This window comes from Harpegnathos saltator, unplaced genomic scaffold, assembly GCF_003227715.2.
Source record: "Harpegnathos saltator strain DR-91 unplaced genomic scaffold, Hsal_v8.6 scaffold745, whole genome shotgun sequence".
In the NCBI taxonomy this organism is placed as follows: Eukaryota; Metazoa; Arthropoda; class Insecta; order Hymenoptera; family Formicidae; genus Harpegnathos; species Harpegnathos saltator.
In genome coordinates this window covers 20,092-41,575 of record NW_020230588.1, presented here as the reverse complement: position 1 = coordinate 41,575, position 21,484 = coordinate 20,092, and the positions used below count along the sequence as shown (strand labels likewise).

At 37.6% G+C, this 21,484-nt stretch overlaps 2 protein-coding genes across 2 annotated transcripts; both read left to right on the top strand.

Annotated features, from left to right (window-relative positions):
- The first annotated feature begins 308 nt into the window (after positions 1–308).
- LOC105190671 (odorant receptor Or2-like) lies at positions 309–17,523 on the top strand. The gene is made up of 6 exons (XM_025305991.1): positions 309–347; positions 461–707; positions 13,356–13,395; positions 16,624–16,825; positions 16,971–17,123; positions 17,227–17,523. Exons 1-6 carry the CDS (start codon positions 309–311, stop codon positions 17,278–17,280), a joined length of 735 nt encoding a protein of 244 aa, XP_025161776.1. The 3' UTR covers positions 17,281–17,523.
- A 139-nt stretch (positions 17,524–17,662) lies between these two features.
- LOC109504480 (odorant receptor 46a-like) lies at positions 17,663–20,063 on the top strand. The gene is made up of 4 exons (XM_019844504.1): positions 17,663–18,758; positions 18,987–19,322; positions 19,770–19,971; positions 20,043–20,063. Exons 1-4 carry the CDS (start codon positions 18,397–18,399, stop codon positions 20,061–20,063), a joined length of 921 nt encoding a protein of 306 aa, XP_019700063.1. The 5' UTR covers positions 17,663–18,396.
- Positions 20,064–21,484: the final 1,421 nt, after the last annotated feature.

The window sequence follows — 21,484 nt, the reverse complement described above, 5'->3', positions numbered from 1 at the left end:
ATCACGATCATCGCCCTAGCCACTGAGCGCGGAGCGGTGCGAGGAGACGGTAGGCGTCACCTATTGAAATTCGTCCGAAATGTGCAGATTGTGGCCAGCTCTGGTATAGACCAAAGCGTCTTATTTGTATCAGATACCAGGTGTGGCGGTTAATAATTCTTAATTTTTTTAAGAGATGGCGCTGGAAACAAGGATTGGTTCACAGTTTAACCTCTTATGTCATTTTGTTGCTATGACGGTACCTTTCAAAACGCCATTGATGTTTAAACGATTTCGGGTTGGCGTCATATTTTTTTCGTGTGGTAAACATGTCGAGTTTCAAGCCAAATAAAGAGCATTTGCTGCACGTACTGCTTTTCTTGTTCAGTCAAAAGAAAAACGCGAGTGAAAGCTGTCGTATACTTGTGGAAACTTACAGTGACAATGTCCTAACACAAGACGCTTGTGTGCGTTGGTTTAGACGATTATAAGTGGTGATTTTGACTTGAAAGATAAAGAACGCCCAGGTCAACCGAAAAAATTTCAAGGTGCCGAATTGCAAGCATTGTTGGACGAAGACGATACGCAAACTCAACAACAAATGACAGAGAGGTTAAATGTTGGTCGCCGAACCATTTGTGATCGTCTGCATGCCATGGGAAAGATCCAGAAAGCAGGAAAATGGATACCACATCCGTTGAACGATAGACATGAAAAAGCGAAAAACGGTGTGCGAAGTTTTGCTTTCTCGGCATAAAAGAAAGATTTTTTTGCATCGGATCGTAACTGGAGACGAGAAATGGATATATTTTGAGAACCCAAAACTCAGAAAATCATGGGTTTACCCAGGACAATCATCAACATCGACCGCAAGACCGAATCGCTTTGGAAAGAAAATAATACTGTGCATTTGGTGGGATCAGAAGGGTATCGTGTACCATGAGCTTCTGAAACTAGGTGAAACAGTTGATACCGTCAACAAATGATCAATTTGAACCATGCATTGATCGAAAAGCGACCAGAATGGGCTATAAGGCACGGGAAAGTAGTTTTGCAGCACGACAACGCCCCATCACACACAGCGAAAGCAGTCAAAGACACCATTTCTACACTTAGCTGGGAACTCTTGCCCCACCCGCCGTATTCACCAGACTTGGCCCCTTCCGACTACCACTTGTTTTCATCGATGTCTCACGCACTCTCCATGAAACATTTCAATAATTACGGAGATGTTGAAAAATGGCTTGATGATTGGACCACCTCAAAAGATGTACGGTTCTTTTGGGAGGGCATCCACAAATTGCCAGAGAGATGGGAAAAATGTGTAACTAGCGATGGCGCATACTTTGAATAAACCATTTTTTACCTTTCTCCCAATTTAAATGTGTTTTTTTTAAGAAAAAATTAAGAGTTATTAACCGCCTGGTAAAAGTAATATAATATACATACAGAGCTCCAACTACAGATCTAATATTTATTATGCTACTGTTTATGTGTTATAATTGTTTATTTTAATTATCTGATGCTTTGTTCTCTAAAGTATGTAGTACATTTACGTAAATATATTACAGAGGTATATGCATGTATATCCACTGCAGAATAAACAAACATATTGCAGAAAATAAAACGTATCTACAAAACGTATTCACATAGAAAATAATGTAAGAAAATATACAACGACGTTTCTTATAAATCTGTCTCATAGATACATACAATTATTTTTATTTTAACGGAACTCAGTTATCTTGAGGTTATAGGTTAACTCTGGGTAAGACTTTCATTATCTATGGGACGTGATTCCCTATTATCATTAATAGATACAGACAATGTGTTTATCTTTTACTTTTGTGCAGCAATAAATACTGTGGATCGCTGTTCAGAATCACTATTCTTTCCTTTCTTCTTCAAAATAACTACAAGCACGTGTTACGTCCTAGAGGAGGAACGCAACCCTTTCGTTCGCGAGTAAGGCGAACCTCGTTCGTACACGCGTATCAGTGAACGGGTCAGGGACCCGACGGGTCCCTTTACTCGGGCACCGACGTACGACGAGCGGTCCGTTTTTCGGTCAGGGACGCGAATCCCTTTACCGGGGATAGGACCATGAGTTGACTGTTGGAAGGGTATATGTGATTTTGAAATCAATTGGAAAAAGAATGAAATATAAACAGATTTATTAAAATAACAAAATGAATTACGGCGCGGTTTAATACAGTTGAGGAATGACTGTGTATGTGTATGTGTGTATGTATGAGAAGTGAAAGAAGGAGGAAATAAAAAAAAAGGTAGAAGCAAAAAAAAAACAGAACTTACTGCTGACTCCTGTTATCCCGAAGGTGAGCAAAAAATAAAATTGTCGTTTGGTAGCTCCTGCTCGGTAGGTTAAGTTGTGCTCGTCCACTCCCTTCCGGTTGTTCAATTATAACACAAACACTAATGCCTTTTGCTGATTTCTTTGAATGTTTGCACAAACTCGGATATATGAATCGTAGATATATTATCTGAATGTCTGACTTGAAATCTAAATTCTGAATGCTCAAAACAGAATATCCGAGTGAGAGTATGACTGCCTTTTTCAGAGTAGAATTAGAAGTAGAAATAGAAGTAGTGTGTGTCGCGGAGGCGGATTACCGCGGTTTTTATAGTGATAATCGGAGGCAGAAACTATCAGGGTGGGTAGAGAGATGGCCTTTGAGGAAGGGGTGAATTGGTCTTAGTGGGAAAAAGTCTCAGCCATTAGCAAAGTTAAAAGACATCGTGGGAGGAGACAGTTAGTTTTTGGAGATATGAATATGGAAGGGCTAAAGGGTGGAGCGTGGGTGTCTCATAGTTTTAGGTGGATATATGATTGGCTGAATGAATTAGGCGCGACAAGCGTGGAGGTGGTGGATTCTTGAGATAGAGAAATGTATACAAGTGGCCGGCTGGAAAAATCAAAATACCGTAAATCAAAGGCTGAGATCAGATTTTACGACTATCAGTGAAGTAAGCTTTGTTGGTTGACTGATAGGGCACATATGGTTTTGGATTGGGAAGATATAAGTTTCAAGTTTTAGAGCAGGAATGCTCTGTGTTGCTTTGTTTTACTGAAGGTTTGTTAGCGCGGAGTTTCAAATTTTTTTTATGGCTAGGACGACGGACACACTTGGCGAACACTACCCAGATATAAACTTTAAACGAAGACGTAGATTTTTACAACAGGGCACTGTTTCCTGTTATGGAATTTTCCCGAATCGCCTTTCATTTGGCGCGACGGCTGTTCGCCAGATGGGTCTGTTTCCTAATTTATATTTATATATGTATATATTCCTATTATAGTTATATTAGGAGAATATAAATCTGCGAGAGGAAAGAATTTTTACTAATTAAATCTACAGGACGTAACACACGCATACGCTAATCACAACGGAATCGCTATATTTGCAATAGCTCGAAATAGGGATCTTCTAATATAGAGCTGGCCACAATCTGCACATTTCGGGAGAAATTCAGTAGGTGACGCCTACCGTCTCTCTCGCACCGAGATAGAAGCTGAGCTTCGCGCTTAGCGGCTAGGGCGACGATCGCGGTGCACTCAGGCCCGTCGCTGTATAAGAAATCAGCTGGTGCGTCACATTATCATTAAAATTGTTTCCTCGTTTAATAATAAATTTAAAATATATATGTTTACGTGTTTAATACATATACTACTGTGATAAAAAATAAGGTGAATTTGTTTATAAAATGAAAAATCTTTATTTATTCTTCCAAATCAATTTCATCGCCTTCAAAGTACTCCGCGTCCGACACAATGCACTTATGCCAACGTTTTTTCCAATCCTCGAAACAGTCAGAGAAGTCTTTTTCCGGGATGGCCTTCAATACTTTCTTCGATTCGGCTTTTATCTCCTCAATCGAGTCGAAACGGTGTCTCCGGAGTGGTCTTTTGAGTTTGTTCAATAGCCAGAAGTCGCACGGTGCTAAATCAGGCGAATACGGTGGTTGTGGAACAATATGGGTCAAATTTTTGGCGAATTGTTCTCGAAGAACTAATGCAGTGTGGGACGGTGCATTATCGTGGTGCAAAAACCAAGAATTGTCTGCCCATAATTCTGGCCTCTTGAGATGAATAGCTTCACGCAAACGACGCATAACACTCAAATAATATTCCAACAGCAAATCTTTGATTTCCTTCATGTGGCTTTCATCGGTAGATGTTGATGGTCGTCCGGGGCGCTGATCGTCTTGAACTCGTTCTCGGCCTTCTCTGAAGCCTTTGTACCACTTGTAAATATTTTTTGCGACATAGCCTTATCACCAAAGGCCTTCTGCAACATTCTCAACGTTTCCGCGGCAGAATATTCATTCCGCAAACAAAATTTAATGCAAATTCTTTGCTCAACAAAATCAAACATAGTAAAAATCGAAAAACTCACTTTTGTATGTTTACAAAAACACGTATAGCTCTGTAGTAATAGAATATATTGACATGAAACTCTGCATAGATGTCAAAGACAGTGCTACCAACTCACCAAAAAATAATTTCATGATTTTATAGTACTCGCGAAATTTAAATGAAAAATTCACTTTATTTTTTGATCACAGTAGTATATATATTTTATATACAGGGTGTTTGATAGCTGATCATGCAGACGAAAGTTGGAAATAGATTGGGTGCAGCCGAGAAGAAAAGTCAAGTACTATAATGTCAAATTGGCAATATTTACCAAGTTTGTAACGGTAACGCCCGCGGGGTTCGGTGCGATCGGTCGCCCCACCGTCGCGCCCGGCTCGCCGCTTCCGCGACGCCTCGCTCGCCGCCGCGTCGGTGCGTTACTCGGGTGAAGGGCTAGTTCAAGGTAGCTTCTTGGAAGAAAGATGCGTTCAGTGTTTCTGTATTAACAAGTTGGGTGCGTCCCGCAAGGCGCCCCCGTTTATTCAAAAGACGTCCGATGCTATATAATAGATATATGTATATAAGTGTATGTGGGCGGCTCGCTGTCCCGGTGTGGCGTCGGCGATGCCCGTTCCTCGGTGCCCGTGACTCCCCGCTTAGCCGCAAGGATGGTCCCCTAACCGCGGGATCAGAGGGGATGTTCCGCGGCCTCGTGGCAGTCCGACGTCCTCGGCCACGAGTCCTGTTGAGGGCGCTTTACGCCAGCTGTCCTCTGGATAAGTTGGAGGCGGTTTATTCCGGGTAGCTCACCACAGTCACAAGTCGGACTAGCACTGATGATTTCGCGAACAGATACTTCGGAAATATTCTTCGTCGGTGGCCAACGGCTGCCGACGCAGACGGACGAACACTTGTAAATCGGTGAACAGATACTTAGAAATATCCTGTGCCGGTGGCTAACTGCTGCCGACACAGACGGACGAGCACGTATGAATCCGCGAACAGATACTTAGAAATATCCTGTGCCGGTGGCTAACTGCTGCCGACACAGACGGACGAGCACGTATGAATCCGCGAGCAGATACTTAGAAATATTCTGTGTCGGTGGCTAACTGCTGCCGACACAGACGGACGAGCACGTATAAATCCGCGAACGGATACTTAGAAATATTCTGTGCCGGTGGCTAACTGCTGCCGACACAGACGGACGAGCACGTATGAATCCGCGAACAGATACTTAGAAATATTCTGTGTCGGTGGCTAACTGCTGCCGACACAGACGGACGAGCACGTATAAATCCGCGAACGGATACTTAGAAATATTCTGTGCCGGTGGCTAACTGCTGCCGACACAGACGGACGAGCACGTATAAATCCGCGAACGGATACTTAGAAATATTCTGTGCCGGTGGCTAACTGCTGCCGACACAGACGGACGAATACGGTAATCTCGCGAACAGATACTTAGAGTTATTCTGTGTCGGTGGCTAACTGCTACCGACACAGACGGACGAATACGGTAAATTCGCGAACGGATACTTAGAAATCTTCCGTGTCGGTGGCTAACTGCTGCCGACACAGACGGACGAGCACTTATATTTACGAACAGAACTTAGAAATGATTCTATGTCGGTGGCTAACTGCTGCCGACACAGACGGACGAATACTTAGAAATCGCGGAACGGCGGCTAACTGCTGTCGTTCGTTCGGAAACAGATACTTAGAAATATTCTGTGTCGGTGGCTAACTGCTGCCGACACAGACGGACGAATACGGCAATCTCGCGAACAGATACTTAGAAATATTCTGTGTCGGGGGCTAACTGCTGCCGACACAGACGGACGAATACGGTAAATTCGCGAACGGATACTTAGAATTATTCCGTGCCGGTGGCTGACTGCTGCTGACACAGACGGACGAACACTTATATACGCGCACAGGAATTAGAGACTATTCTACGTCGGTGGCTAATTGCTGCCGACGCAGACGGACGAGCACTTATATTCCGCGAACAGATACTTAGAAATATTCTGTGTCGGTGGCTAACTGCTGCCGACACAGACGGACAAGTACGGTAAAATCGCGATGCCTGATCGGCCGACGAGGCTCGGCTGCCGGGTCTTGTAAAAGTTCCCGGTGGTTCGGTACGGTGTGGAAGCTTTACTCACCGGCGAATGCCTTGCCTTCTCGTCGACTTCTCTTCACGATTCTCGCTGGAGCTCTCCTTGGTAGCTGATCTGACTGACTGACTGTCTCTCACGGTCTGCCTCGATCTCTCGTCGAGAGCGGGTTTTATACCCTAAATTCCTCTCGACGATCGGTGGCCGATAATCGGGGGATTAGTTCCCCCGATTTCCCGGAAAGTCGCGCATGCGATTTCCGCGAATTACCCCTTTCTGGGGGGACCGATCTTCCCCGACCGTTTCGGAGAATTCGGCCTTTCCCGGCGGTCTGGCGGGTTGCCGCGGCATAGGTGTTGCCGGGCGCTTAGCGAGGATTTCTCGCGATCGTGTGACGATCGGTGGTCGCCGTCACACGATGGTAACGGGGGTAAAACTCCTCGTTACAAGTTATTAATTAAAACATGTGAGCCAACGAGCGCGTAGAGAGCGGAGGGCGGCCGCAGTAAGCACGTAGACATTTGATACAGGCGGAGTCAGCGAGTGGCGATAGGCAAGCGCGCGCGGCGAGGGGCAACGTAAGCGACAAGAGGCGATCGCGCGCGACGAGGAGCGAGCGAGCTTTCTCTTTGTAGCTTTTTCCTCATAGCTCGCTCGCTCCTCGTCGTTCGCGCTCGCTCGCCTCTTGTCGCTTGCGCTCGCTCGCTCCTCGTCGCGCGCGCTCGCCTCTTGTCGTTTACGTTGCCCCTCGCCGCGCGCGCTCGCCAATCGCCACTCGCTGACTCCGCCTGTATCAAATGTCTACGTGCTTACTGCGGTCGCCCTTCGCTCTCTACGCGCTCGTTGGCTCGTTGGCTCACATGTTTTAATTAATAACTCGATAACTATTGGCAATTTGACATTATGGTACATGACTTTTCTTCTCGGCTACACCCAATCTATCTCCAACTTTCGTCTACATGATCAGCTGTCAAACACCCTGTATATGTGTACATAACATAAGTTTTTACAAGTAAAACTTATATAAAAGAAGTGATATATTAAAACAGTAACGCCAACTGAGAAATCATATACTTCATATGTTTAGAAACCTCAAATTCAAATTATTTCCTTTTTTTAAGATATACATTTATTATGTATTGGGTGAGTGCAAAAGTTCGTGCGGAGTTTGCGAGTAAAAGTCACACAGTGATTAAGCAAACAAAAATCTTTATTCAATCAATGATATATTCTCCATTGTTTTCTATCATCTTTTCCCAACGTTCTGGCAGCATACGGATGCCTCGATCATAAAAACTGCGCGGTTTAGATTCGAAGAACGAAGAGACGCCGTTTTTTAAGGCCTCCAAAGAGTCAAAGTTTTTTCCATTTAAATAAGTTTGCAATGACCGGAACAAGTGATAGTCAGATGGTGCGATATCAGGAGAATACGGTGGATGCGTTAAAACATCCCATTTCAGGCTCTTCAGTTTGCGCAGCGTCTTTTTCGAAACGTGTGGTCTGGCGTTGTCGTGATGAAAGACGACTCCCTTGCGATTTGACAAAATCGGACGTTTCTCTTTTATTTCTCGATTCAGATTGGTTAATTGGCGACAGTACTTGTCCGAATCAATCGTTTCGCCAGCGGAGAGAAGCTCGAAATAGATTATATGCCCTTGCAATCCCACCAAACAGAGAGCATCACCTTCATCGGGTGCAAACTGGCCTTTGGCATTGCGTCACCATGCTCACCTGATTGTTTCCATGTCCGTTTGCGCTGAACATTGTTGTAGAGGACCCATTTCTCATCGCCCGTCACTAGTCGATCCAAAAACGACTCGTTATTGAGCCGCCCGAGTAAAGAAACGGCTGCAGAAATTCGCTTGATTTTATTCTTCTCGGTCAGCAAATGGGGCACCCATATATCGAGCTTCAAATCGAATCCCATCTTTTTTAAACGCCGAAAAGCGGTTGATCGGTCAACGTTTAGTGCTGTAGCAACTTCTTCTGTTGAAATTCGCGGATTATTGAGCACTAAAGTACGCAAAACATCGTCATCAATGTCAGAAGGTCGACCAGAGCGTGGCTCGTCTTCAAGGTTAAATTCTCCGCGCCGAAATTTAGCAAACCATTTTTCCACAGTTCGTTTAGCTGGTGCTTCATCCTGATAAACATCCTGAATGTTTTTTACGGCTGCTGCAACGTTTATTCCCTTCCGAAACTCGTAAAGCATAACATGCCGTAAATGCACCTTATCGATACTCATTTTTAAAGTGATATTTCTCGAAGCAGTTTGTATGAAAACAAATGAATTTTTTTTAATAACAGCTGAAGACGTCACCTTTCCAACGTTATATAATATGTAGATGGAAGTATTAATGACAACACTTTACGACGCTTACAACTCCATCTATTGAAACTCCGCACGAACTTTTGCACTCACCCAATACATAACATAAGTTTTTACAAGTAAAAATGATATTTATTAGAATACTGAGTTATATGATTATTTTACTTGTTATTATAATGTACATAACATAAGTTTTTACAAGTAAACATTATATCGTGTTAAAACAGTAACGCCAACTGAGGAATCATATACTTAATATTTTTAGAAATCTCAAATTGTAATTATTTCCTTTTTTTAAGATATACAGGGTGCACGATTTATCTGAAGACATTGAAATATCTCGAGAACTATGCATTGAATAAAAAAGTGGTTAATGAAAGTTGTTAGTCTCGAAGGGGGACATCCAATGATACCAAACTCGACCTCCCACCCCACCCCCTGGGGGTGGGGGTTGGGGGCAACTTTGAAATCTTAAATGGAAACCCCCATTTTTTATTGCAGATACGGATTCTACGCCACAAAATACGTAAATTTTATCCGAAACTTTTTTTTTTATTCGTGATAGATGGCGCTGTAATCGCAAAAAATTATATTTTCCGCAATTCTCCAGAAATGATCATTGGATTGAGAAATAAAAAATACCTGCTCAATATTTTTAAAGAACATAATAAAAGTTATTTTATTTTTTATAGTTTTATAGTTTTTTTATAGTTATTTATTTTATAGTGAGCTCTGACCGCATTGCACTGCCTTTTATAATAAGCCGTAGTTCGCCATACACCCATAGTGGCGCGTCGAGCAGTTCCCTCTTCGATTCGGGTTCCCATTTGAGATTTGAACGTTACCACCCACCCTACCCCGAGAGGATGGGGGGAATAACTTTTATTATGTTTTTTAAAAATATTGAACAGGTATTTTTTATCTCTCAATCCAATGATCATTTCTGGAGAATTGCGGAAAATATAATTTTTTGCGATTACAGCGCCATCTATCACGAATAAAAAAAAAAGTTTCGGACAAAATTTACATATTTTGTGGCGTAGAATCCGCATCTGCAATAAAAAATGGGGGTTTCCATTTAAGATTTCAAAGTTGCCCCCAACCCCCACCCCCAGGGGGTGGGGTAGGAGGTCGAGTTTGGTATCATTGGATGTCCCCCTTCGAGGCTAACAACTTTCATTAACCACTTTTTTTATCCAATGCATAGTCCTCGAGATATTTCAATGTCTTCAGATTAATCGTTCACCCTGTATATTTATTATGTATGTAACATAAGTTTATACAAGTAAAAATTATATTTATTAGAACACTGAGTTATATGATTATTTTACTTGTTATTATAATTTATATAACATAAGTTTTTAACATAAGTTAATAAACATTATATCGTGTTATAAAAATTTAACACGTTTATTAATAGTGTCCAATATTTTAAAAAGATATCTCTTTAAAGGTTATTATTATCCAAGAAAATTCAAGAAAAACTCACTACAAAAGATGTCAATAACATAAATTTTTACAAAATTTATCATTATTTATTAGAACACTGAGTTATATGATTATTTTACTTGTTATTATAAAAATTAATTATTATAACAGTGCAATAAAAAATATTTAATACAAAAAATCTTGGCGCGGCACCAAAAACTATATCGAAGATGTATATACATAAAAGTCAAATTAGATATAAAACATTACACTGTATATATAGATAGAGAATTTACAAGTACATTATATTATAATAAAAATACTGTCATGTATGTATTAAACAAGTTTTAATTCGATATAGTTTTTGGTGCAGCCGCGCCAAGATTTTTTGTATTAAATATTTTTTATTGCACTGTTATAATAATTAATTTTTATAATAACAAGTAAAATAATCATATAACTCAGTGTTCTAATAAATAATGATAAATTTTGTAAAAATTTATGTTATTGACATCTTTTGTAGTTAGTTTTTCTTGAATTTTTTTGAATAATAATAACCTTTAAAAAGCTATCTTTTTTAAATTTTATATACTATTAATTAACGTGTTAAATTTTTATAACACGATACCGTTTTTACTTGTATAAACTTTTGTTATGTATATTATAATAACAAGTAAAATAATCATATAACTCAGTGTTCTAATAAATTTCATTTTTACTTGTAAAAACTTATGTTATATACATAATTAATATATATCTTAAAAAAAGGAAATAATTAGAATTTGTGATTTCTAAAAATATTAAGTATACGATTTCTCAGTTGGCGTTACTGTTTTAATATATCACTTCTTTTGTGTAAGTTTTAATTGTAAAAACTTATGTTATGTACACATATATACTTAAAAAAAATAATTTGAATTTGTAATAATAACCTTTTAAAAGATATCTTTTTTAAATATTGAACACTATTAATAAACGTGTTAAAATTTTATACCGCGATATCATTTTTACTTATAAAAAGTTATGTTAAGTACATTATAATAACAAGTAAAATAATCATATAACTCAGTGTTATAATAAATAATGATAAATTAAATATTGGACACTACTAATAAACGTGTTAAATTTTTATAACATGATATCATTTTTACTTGTAAAAACTTATGTTATGTACATAATATATATCTTAAAAAAAGGAAATAATTTGAATTTGAGATTTCTAAAAATATTAAGTATACGATTTCTCAGTTGGCGCTACTGTTTTAATATATCACTTTTTTTGTATAAGTTTTACTTTTAAAAACTTATGTTATGTAGGAGCGCAAAAAAGTTCTGAGCCCTAGATTTCATACTACTGAAACCACAATTTAAATTGCATTAATTTTCCCGCCCTTTTGCGGTTTTAAAGCAGTGACATTTAGTCTTTCGAAACATCGTGCGATTTGGCGTTTGATGCACATAACCTTAAAATCAGCAGTGTTCACGATGGCAATAACAAAAGAGCATATTCGATTTTCCATCCACTTCGCGTTTCATCTGAAGAAAAATGCTGCTGAAGCCACTGAAATGATTTGTGTTGCATATGGAGAGAACGCTGTAAGTTATGCTACGTGTAAAAGGTGGTATCAAAAATTTCGCCAAGGAGATTTCAGTCTTGAAGATGAACCGCGTGCTGGACGCCCTCAAAAGATTGAAACGGAGGAACTGCAAGCATTGTTGGATATAAACTCTGCACAAACTGAAAAGGAGCTTGCAGAGCAACTTGGCGTTACGCGACAAGCCATTTCCACACGTTTACATGCAATGGGAAAAGTTCAAAAGGAAAGCAGATGGGTTCCGCATGCACTGTCCGAAGACAACAAAAATGGACGGCGTGACACGGCACACACTTTGCTTTCAAGGTTCCGGAAAAAGGATTTTCTGCCAAATCATTACAGGTGATGAAAAGTGGATACTTTATGATAATCCAAAGCGTAAAAAATCATGGGTTGACCCTGGTCAACCTTCGACATCGACGCCAAAGACCAATATCCACGCCAAGAAAGTTTTGCTTTGCATATGGTGAGATTGGAAAGGTGTACTGTATCACGAGTTGTTACAGCCGGGTGAAACAGTAACGGCAGATCGCTATCAGCAACAATTAAGCAATTTGAGCGATGCGTTTGAAGAAAAGAGGCCATTTACTGGCAAAGGGCGTCGTCAAGTGATACTGCTTCATGACAATGCCCGACCACATGTTGCGAAAGTGACTCAGGACCATATCTTTGCGTTAGGCTGGGAACTTCTCCCGCACGCGGCGTATAGCCCAGACATGGCGCTTTCCGATTACTACCTATTCCAGTCTCTGCAGCATTTCTTGGCCGATACACATTTTGTGACACTTGAAGAGATATGAAAATGCATTGATGACTTTATCGCCTCGAAGCCGGTGAGCTTCTACCATCAGGGAATTCGCAAGCTGCACGAAAGATGGCAAAAGGTCATCGATGCAAACGGGGAATATTTCGTTGATTAATATAGTTTTGTTTGTTTTTAAATAAATTTTGAATTTTGCAAAAAAAGACTCAGAACTTTTTTGCGCTCCTAATATATATATGTTAGGTTTCTCAGTTGGCGCTACTGTTTTAATATATCACTTCTTTTGTACAGTAGAATAGTATTACAGAGTTTTATTAAAGTTATAAATTTTACTTGTAGAAACTTATGTTATGTACACATATATATCTTAAAAAAAATAATTTGAATTTGAAATTTCTAAAAATAACACAATACGTGTTGCGCTTGTAGTTGGCGCCTTTTTTTACCTTTTTCTTTAAAAAGGTAAATTTTATATAGGTTTTATTTGTAAAAACTTGTTATGTACACATGTATACCTTAAAAAAAATAATTTGAATTTGAAATTTCTAAAAATAATACAATACGTGTTGCGGTTGTACTTGGCGCCTTTTCTACCTTTTTGATTAAAAAGGTAAGTTTTATAAATTTTACATGTAAAAACTTATATTACGTACATTTCTTGTCGTTAGGTTTTTCTTGAATACCCTTTCTTGAATACCCTTTCTTGAATAACCTTTAAAATGATACTTATTTATTGATTTTTCGATTTTGATTTTTCAATTTTCAGGCATGGCCTATCATATCGTCTGCTCAGCATCAGCTGACCGGTAATCAAATGACGGGCGACACAACATACCATGCTTAACAATATTCTCACATTATTATCTTCAGGCATTTCCTCTCTCTCTCTCTCTCTCTCTCTCTCTCTTTCTCTCTCTCTCTCTCCCTCCCCCCTCTCTCTCTCTTTCCACAATTTCTCCTATACTGTATTCTAGCATATCTCTCGCTTACTCACTCGCATTCACTGCTATCTGCTTCTTCAACGCTCTCGTAGCGCTCCTGCGGCGCGATTCTTTAACTCATTATTGGAGTTAACGAAACTGTCGTTAACTCCAATAACGAGTTAAAGAATCGCATTACTGGTGTCAGGAAAGCAATGTGCACGCATATCCCCATTCCTTTGCGTTCGACGTTTCTTGCTGAATCGAAATTTTCCGTGATTCAGACTTTATCTTAAAATGCTTCCACTTAGAGATAACGTATACAAAAAGCATAAGAACACTTTTTTCCTATTTTTTAAGGCCGAATCGATTGGGACTAGAAAAACCTCGATCGGTTCAGCCATTGCCGAGATATGAATATCTCATTTCGTTTCAATTCGCAGTTTCGCGTAATATAGACACTACCGTGCCTCTTAATATAATGCATTTTGACTGCCTTCTATTTCATAAATTGCGGTACAAACATTTTTATACATGTTATTTGTCAAACTTTTTCTCTAAAATGATGTTAAATAATTATTTTAATAATATCTAATAACATTAAGTTGAAAAACTAAAAAAAAGGATCCTGATTATTTTCCGGACCGGAAGCCAATATATTGGCGCGAAAGTGGCGCCATCTTTTTCGTCATTCAACCCAATGATGTTAATAATAAAGTTATAATACTTAAAATAAAAAAGTCGGAGAAAACAACTGCGGTCCTCTAAAGGTTAAGAAGCATTTGTCGGATTTTGAATTTATTCTCCTTCCTTCCCGCAGTGTTTTCAAAAGTAAAGACATGTTACATCTCCAAAAAAATGGCACAATTTGACGTTATTTATTAATGACACATACATATACAAATGATGTTATTTATCCTACGGAGTAGGACATATTTTTTCCGTAAATTTCATGATAACCACCGTAAAGTATAAACTTTTCCCTGCAATTTAAAAAAAAGCAGATCTATACGGTTTCTTTTCACGGAGTTATGACATATCAAAGTTACGTATGCATTTTTTTTTAATCGTTTAATTTGACGCATTCTACTGCGTGGAATGAATTCCTTCTACAAATTTTATGATAAACATCAACGATAAACATTACGACAAACATTTTATGATAAAATATCAACGTTTCTTGCAAATAAAGAAATGAAGAAAAGATTTGCACGACTTTTTTCCGCGATGTTACGGTGTATCAATGTTACCTATGTAGTTTTAATCAGTTACTGTCAGCATTAGCGTTACCCGATGCGCACCACGGAGAGGATTTTTTTCTCTGCTGTGAAAAATGCGCGCGGGAAAAATGCACACATACACACATGATGCGCAAAATCCGATCAGCAACCTCCGTGGTGTGCATCGGGTATTGCTAATGCTGATCGTAACTGATTAAAAATGCATAGGTAACATTGATATACCGTAACACCGAAAGAAAGTCGTGCAAATCTTTTCTTTATTTTTTTATTTACAAGGGACGTTGATATTTTACAATGTTTATCATAAAATTTATAGAAGGAATTCATTCCACCTAGTAGAGTGCGTCAAATTAAACAATTAAAAAAAATGCATACGTAACTTTAATGTCACAATTCCGTGAAAAAAGATTGTACAAATGTGCTTATTTTTTTAAATTGCAGGAAATAGTTTATACTTTACGGTGGTTATCATGAAATTTACGAAAAAAATTTATTCCACCCCGTAGGATACGTCAAATTGTGCAATTTTTTTGGAGATATAACACGTCTTTACTTTTAAAAAGACTGCGGGAAGGGAGGAGAATAAATTTAAAATCCGACAAATGCTTCTTAAAATACAGACTTCACCCTTTAAAAAAGAAATATTTCAAATACGATAATGTTTCGCGGTATTATGATCATTTAAAATTGTGTGAAATTTTGACATGAATTTATCTATGCGATAATTTTGTTGACGAGTGTATTTGTAACGACTAATGAGTAACACGTCATTATCAATTTATCTTTTACCAAAAACAAAAATAATATAACTATTTTATCTTTAACATTTTAATAAATTTTAGTTAATATTTCATTTTTAATGAATGATAATTAAGGAACAAGTATACAATAAGATTTTAAAAAGAAATCAACATGGCAAGTTTTATTCCTTATTTTATAGGAATAATACGTTCTATTATTTAATTTTGATCCTGATATCCGTTGTGTATGTCATCTTCTTTTCATTAATTACGCAAGTCAGGAACGGAGAATTACTATATAAAACGTGGTTACCATTCAACTATTCGATCTCCGCATTATTTTATTTTGCGTACACTCATCAAGTAATGAGCATAATGTTCATCGGCCTCGCTCATCCTACCAGTGACTCTCTTATTTGTGGACTATTACTACATATCTGCTGTCAAATCGAAATCTTAGAATATCGTTTATCAAATCTCGCGAAAGGTCAAAAAAGTCTGCGCGATTGCGTACGTCATCACATGCATATTCTCGAGTAAGTATTAAAATAGTTTTGCTATACTACAATATATAATGCTATACTACATATACATAATATGCTAGATAGTATAGCCGTAAAAATAATATGATAATGCCAAAGATATTTATAATAATATTAAATTATAATGTTACGAATATTTATAATGATAACGTTATGGATAATTGAGTGAAGAAGCAGTCCGCGGATTAACTAAAATTTTCATTATGGCATAAAAAAGTAATTAAAAAGGAACCTCAACGATATACACATGTATTCGATATTCACGAATGAAAAAAGAAAGAAAGAATATTACATGAAAAATGATAGAATGAAGTAAAAAGTCAAAAGTCACTCAAGTTTAAAACGACAGAAAATTATTAATCTTTCAATCTTTAGGAGCAATTTTCTTAGAAGCAAACGAATTTTATTTCACATACTATTTTTTATATGATATTTTTTTTATTCATGATCATTATCTTTTCGATTGTACTACCAAATATGAGACTTTGTGCATTTATACGAGTTTTTAAAATGTGTAAAAATAAACATAGTGCTTACTAGAGAGATATCTTGTGCAGAATATTTAAGTAAAAGTATTTTGCATGATTTTAGATACGCTTATATGTTGAACAAAAAGTTTGCGAGAATAGTACCCGGCGAATTTGCAATGGTCACGATAGTAATGACTTATGATCTAATCCATATGACCATGACATCGTCTAGTGCCGCTTACATACAAGGCATAATGTTTCTAGCTTCTACACTCGCAGCAATTTTCTATTATTGTTGGTTCGGCAACGAGCTCAAGCTAAAGGTGGAGGTCACTTCTTTCAATTATTCACATAATTCATTTTATGAAAAATAATCGATTTTATTTGAGGAAAATTATGCGATCGACATTGGTTAATTAAGAAGTAAATGAAACAAATTTCACACGAGACTGTGCTATTTACTTGTAGAGCTTGCAATTATCGGATAATATTTACAATATGGAGTGGACGATGCTTGATGACAACATGAAGAAGGGTCTCTTAATGATCATGAATCGTGCGACAATACCTATCGAATTTACTAGCACGCACATGCCAATGAATCTCGAGTCTTTCGTAGCGGTTTGTATAATTATTGTGTTATCGCCTTACGCGATTAACATCAAATTCACGTAAATCCATGCGCACGCATGACATATTTTTCAATTGCATACAACTGTTACAGGTACTTAAGATGTCATATTCGCTCTTTAATGTGCTGATACAGTCGCGCAAATAATAGCGCAACGCACGAAACTAAATATATCCAAAAATCCATTTCTAAATAACTTAAAATATCTGTTGATATTCACGCCTTTTATCGTGCATTTCTCTTCGACAGCGATACCCATATGATTATCCTAAATAATCATTGTGCTGATTTGTCGTCTAAAATAACGTATTGAAATTGGGGTTGAAAGTTGCCACTACAATTGTAAGTTACTTTTTTTCAGCAGTAGCTTAATAAAGATATTATTTCTTTTGTCTTTTTTGCTAGCAACGATAATATTGATGTAATTAGTAATCAATGATGTAATTAGATTTTTTGATAACGATGACAAATATAATCGTTATTTTTATTATTTATTTATACATAAGAACATTAAAATGTTAAAAAGTTATCTTTAAAAATCTCATAGCCTCTGTTAAAATATTGTTACATTATTATTTGTCGGTGATTAAAAGTTCTCCTCTTTCGAGTGTTCATATCCCGGGCAACAAATTTCCGTTTGTAATTATAAATCAATATATGGAACATAATATCTGTACGCGATGACGCGGTGAGTCATATGGATAGCAACAGTAATAAATAAAACATCTCTTAATTATTATGCAAAAACTACCTCACATGAATGTTTTATAAGAGCAATTCGTATCTAACATATAGTATATTTATGATCTTTCGAAGGGACTGAAGAGCGACGGAAGGATAGGGAAAGTAATATATGTTCGCTTTCTGTGCTACTCGGTAAAAATTAATAACGTCTTGTTCAGTCGTATGGCAAAAGTGCCATTTAGATTTGCTGTGTAATAAAAATGCTATCTTGCGTAGACATTATAGGGTCATAAATTCGGTATTATGATGAATAATATAAAGCCGAACAGAGAAAATGGATCTCAGCGATGAATATCTAATGGATGCCAGAAATATGTGATACTGTAGACATTCGGGATATGCTTTGTTCGTTCGAAGTCGAGTGATAATTGTTATATGTCGTTACAAAGTGATTGTAGAAGTATCTGTGATTAGGTGTACGTAAACATCAAGAGGCCTCATGTCAAAAAGTACAATTATATCGTTATATCATAATTGTTATCGCTTGGTGTAAAAAAAAACTACTTCGGCCAAAATAAAATGAATGTGCTGCAATTTACCTTAACTATTTGCGCGATCGCTGGATGCTGGCAACCACTTACTTGGATATCGATATTTAAACATATAATGTACAACGTTTATAGAGCGTTACTGATTTCGGTATTGTTTACGTTTAACATAACTCAGCTTATGAATATTATATTGAATATTGATAATTCCGAAGTATTTGCTAATACCATATATATGATGCTAACTATGTCTGTGGCCTTCTCTAAAGTAATTATCATGTGGCTAAGTTGCAAAAATGTTACCGGAATAATCACTTGTCTCATGAACGAACCTTTCGCGCCTATAGAATCGAGCGAGGTAACGATTCGGAAAAAATATGACAAAATTGCACAGTAAGTATCATCTTCCAATTGCGGATATGGTAATTATGGAACGCTCACTGTGCTTGATGAGTATTTTTATAATATTTATTTTTAATAGTATTAAAATAATAATTTTTTTATTAAAATAATAATAATTTTTATTAGTATTATTTTTAATACTTTAAGTACAAAAATAAAACATTTTGAATACTGCGTTAAATGCAAATGAACCTAACAATTTTCACAGTCAATTCGTAGGAACACCATGCTATGGTATTTATTACTCGTCATGACTACTGTCGTATGCATGATTTTTACGTCTGTCTTCGTGGATTTTATGAGAGGAAGCTTAACCTATCCAGCGTGGCTGCCGTTCAATTACACGGCACCTGCTTTATTCTTCCTCGTATATGTTCACCAAACAATAGCCGTGGTAATTGGCGCGACAGTAAACGTCGCTTGTGACAGCTTGATATGCGGACTCTTGCTGCATATATGTTGCCAGCTCGAGATTTTGGAATATCGGTTAATGCAAATCCCGCAGAAACATCATGTCCTGCCTGAATGTGTACGTCATCACGACCGTATATTTGAGTTAGTTGCTATTGAAGTTTCTTATGATTCCACTAAATTTACATCTAACTAGATTCTCCTTTTCATCCCGACATGATTTAAAAATGATTGAAACTATGAAATAATGCGCTATATATACATTGGAAAGCAAAACGGTTTCGACAGTTTTTTTTTCTAGTGACATTGGTAATCCGTGTAGTTGTGAATTTAAGAATCACTGCTTAACCAAACTGCCCAAACTAAAAGATCGCGGGTCTCTCTCTCTCTCTCTTTCTCTTTCTCTTTTGCAAGTCCTTGAGCAGTAATTCTTAAATTTATAACTACACGGATTACCAATGTTGCTGCAAAGAAAAAGAACTGGTGAAACCGTTTTGTTTTCCATTGTACATATATTAAAAATATATTAAAAACGACAACAAATCATTTCTGTCTCAGGAAATAGATTAAAATTCACTAAACTAATCGTAGATACGCATATACGGTCAATAGTCAATTTGTGAAGATAATCGCTCTCCAGTTCGGAGTGAGCACATTAGTGGTGTGCTCTAATTTATTTCAATTGGCTATGGCGACAATCGACGTGAATATCGTGCCATTAATACTATACACGGCCTGTATGTTATCGCAGATTTTCATTTACTGTTGGTTTGGTAACGAGGTCAAAATAAAAGTAAGTATAACCTATAAAGATTAAAGTGATCTTAAGTTACACAAATAAAATAATACGTTTAATATATGCAGGTGTCCCTTAACTTGCTATGAGGACATAGGGCGGATTAAGACAAACCCAAAAATCCTATATCATTTTGTAATATTCTCAATAATTATCAAGTTATTAATTATAAAAATTTGATAAGTAAGCGCACACCGATATGATATTAAGAGAAACCTCCGAGTTTAGTGCAGTTTAATCGATCCAACAACTTTTGTCGGCGTGCGGCGAAGGACAACGTGGTGCTTTATTCTTATCTCGTCGCTCCTATATTTTGTCGCACATCGGCAACAATTGCTAGATCGACTGTGCTACGCTAAACTTAAACTGCTCTTCCAGTACCATCCCGTTGCGCGTTCACTCGTCAGATTTTTATAATTAATAACTTGATAACTATTGCGAATATCGCAAATGCATATATTGGGTCTGGGAAAAAGTTCGTGGCGTTTTTTTAGTAAAATTCAATTGGTTTTCTTATAGTGTGAAAATGAATTTATTTAAACCAAATATGCTCCATTATTATCGACAATGTTTCGCCATTTTTCGGGTAGAGCCATGATGCCATCGGTGAAGAATTTCTGTGGTTTCTGGTTGAAAAACTGAATCAAGTGGTTTTCACAGGCTTCTTTTGAAACCAGCTTAATTCCATTGAGAGAGTTCTGCAGAGATCGGAACAAGTGATAGTCAGAAGGTGCTATGTCTGGACTATACGGTGGATGCATCAAAACTTCCCAACCAAGCCCTCGCAATTTTTGACGGGTCATCAAAGAAGTGTGTGGTCGGGCGTTGTCATGATGGAAGATAATATCTTTCCTATTATTCAATTCGGGCCGTTTTCTTTCAATTGCCTGGCCTAATCTCTCTAGTTGTCCACAGTAGAGTTGAGAATCAATGGTCTGACCAACTGGAAGTAGCTCATGGTGGACGATTCCCTTCCAGTCCCACCACACACATAGCATCACCTTTTTCGGCGTCAATCCTGGCTTCGCGAATGCTTGTGACGACTCACCATCCCTTATCCACGATCTTTTACGCTTCCGATTGTCGTATGTGATCCATTTTTCATCATCGGTTATGACACTTTTCAGAAATGGCTTGATTTCATTGTGTTTCAGCAGCGCATCGCAGATGTTAATTCGGTCTATCATGTTTTTCGCGCTCAACTCATGAGGAACTCATACATCGAGCTTCTTTTTGTAGCCAGCTTTGTGTAAATGGTTCAAAACAGTTTTGTGGTCAATGCCTAGCTCCATACCAATATCGACACTGCTGATATACTTATTTTGCTGGACTTTTTCAAGAATTTCATCAGCTTTTTCAGTGATTGGACGACCAGAGCGTGACTCATCTTTCACATCAAAATTACCAGAACGAAAGCGAGCGAACCATTTCCGCGCAGCACATTTTGATAAAGTACCTTCACCGTACACAGCACACATTTTTCACAAGCCTGCGCAGAGTTCTTCTCTTT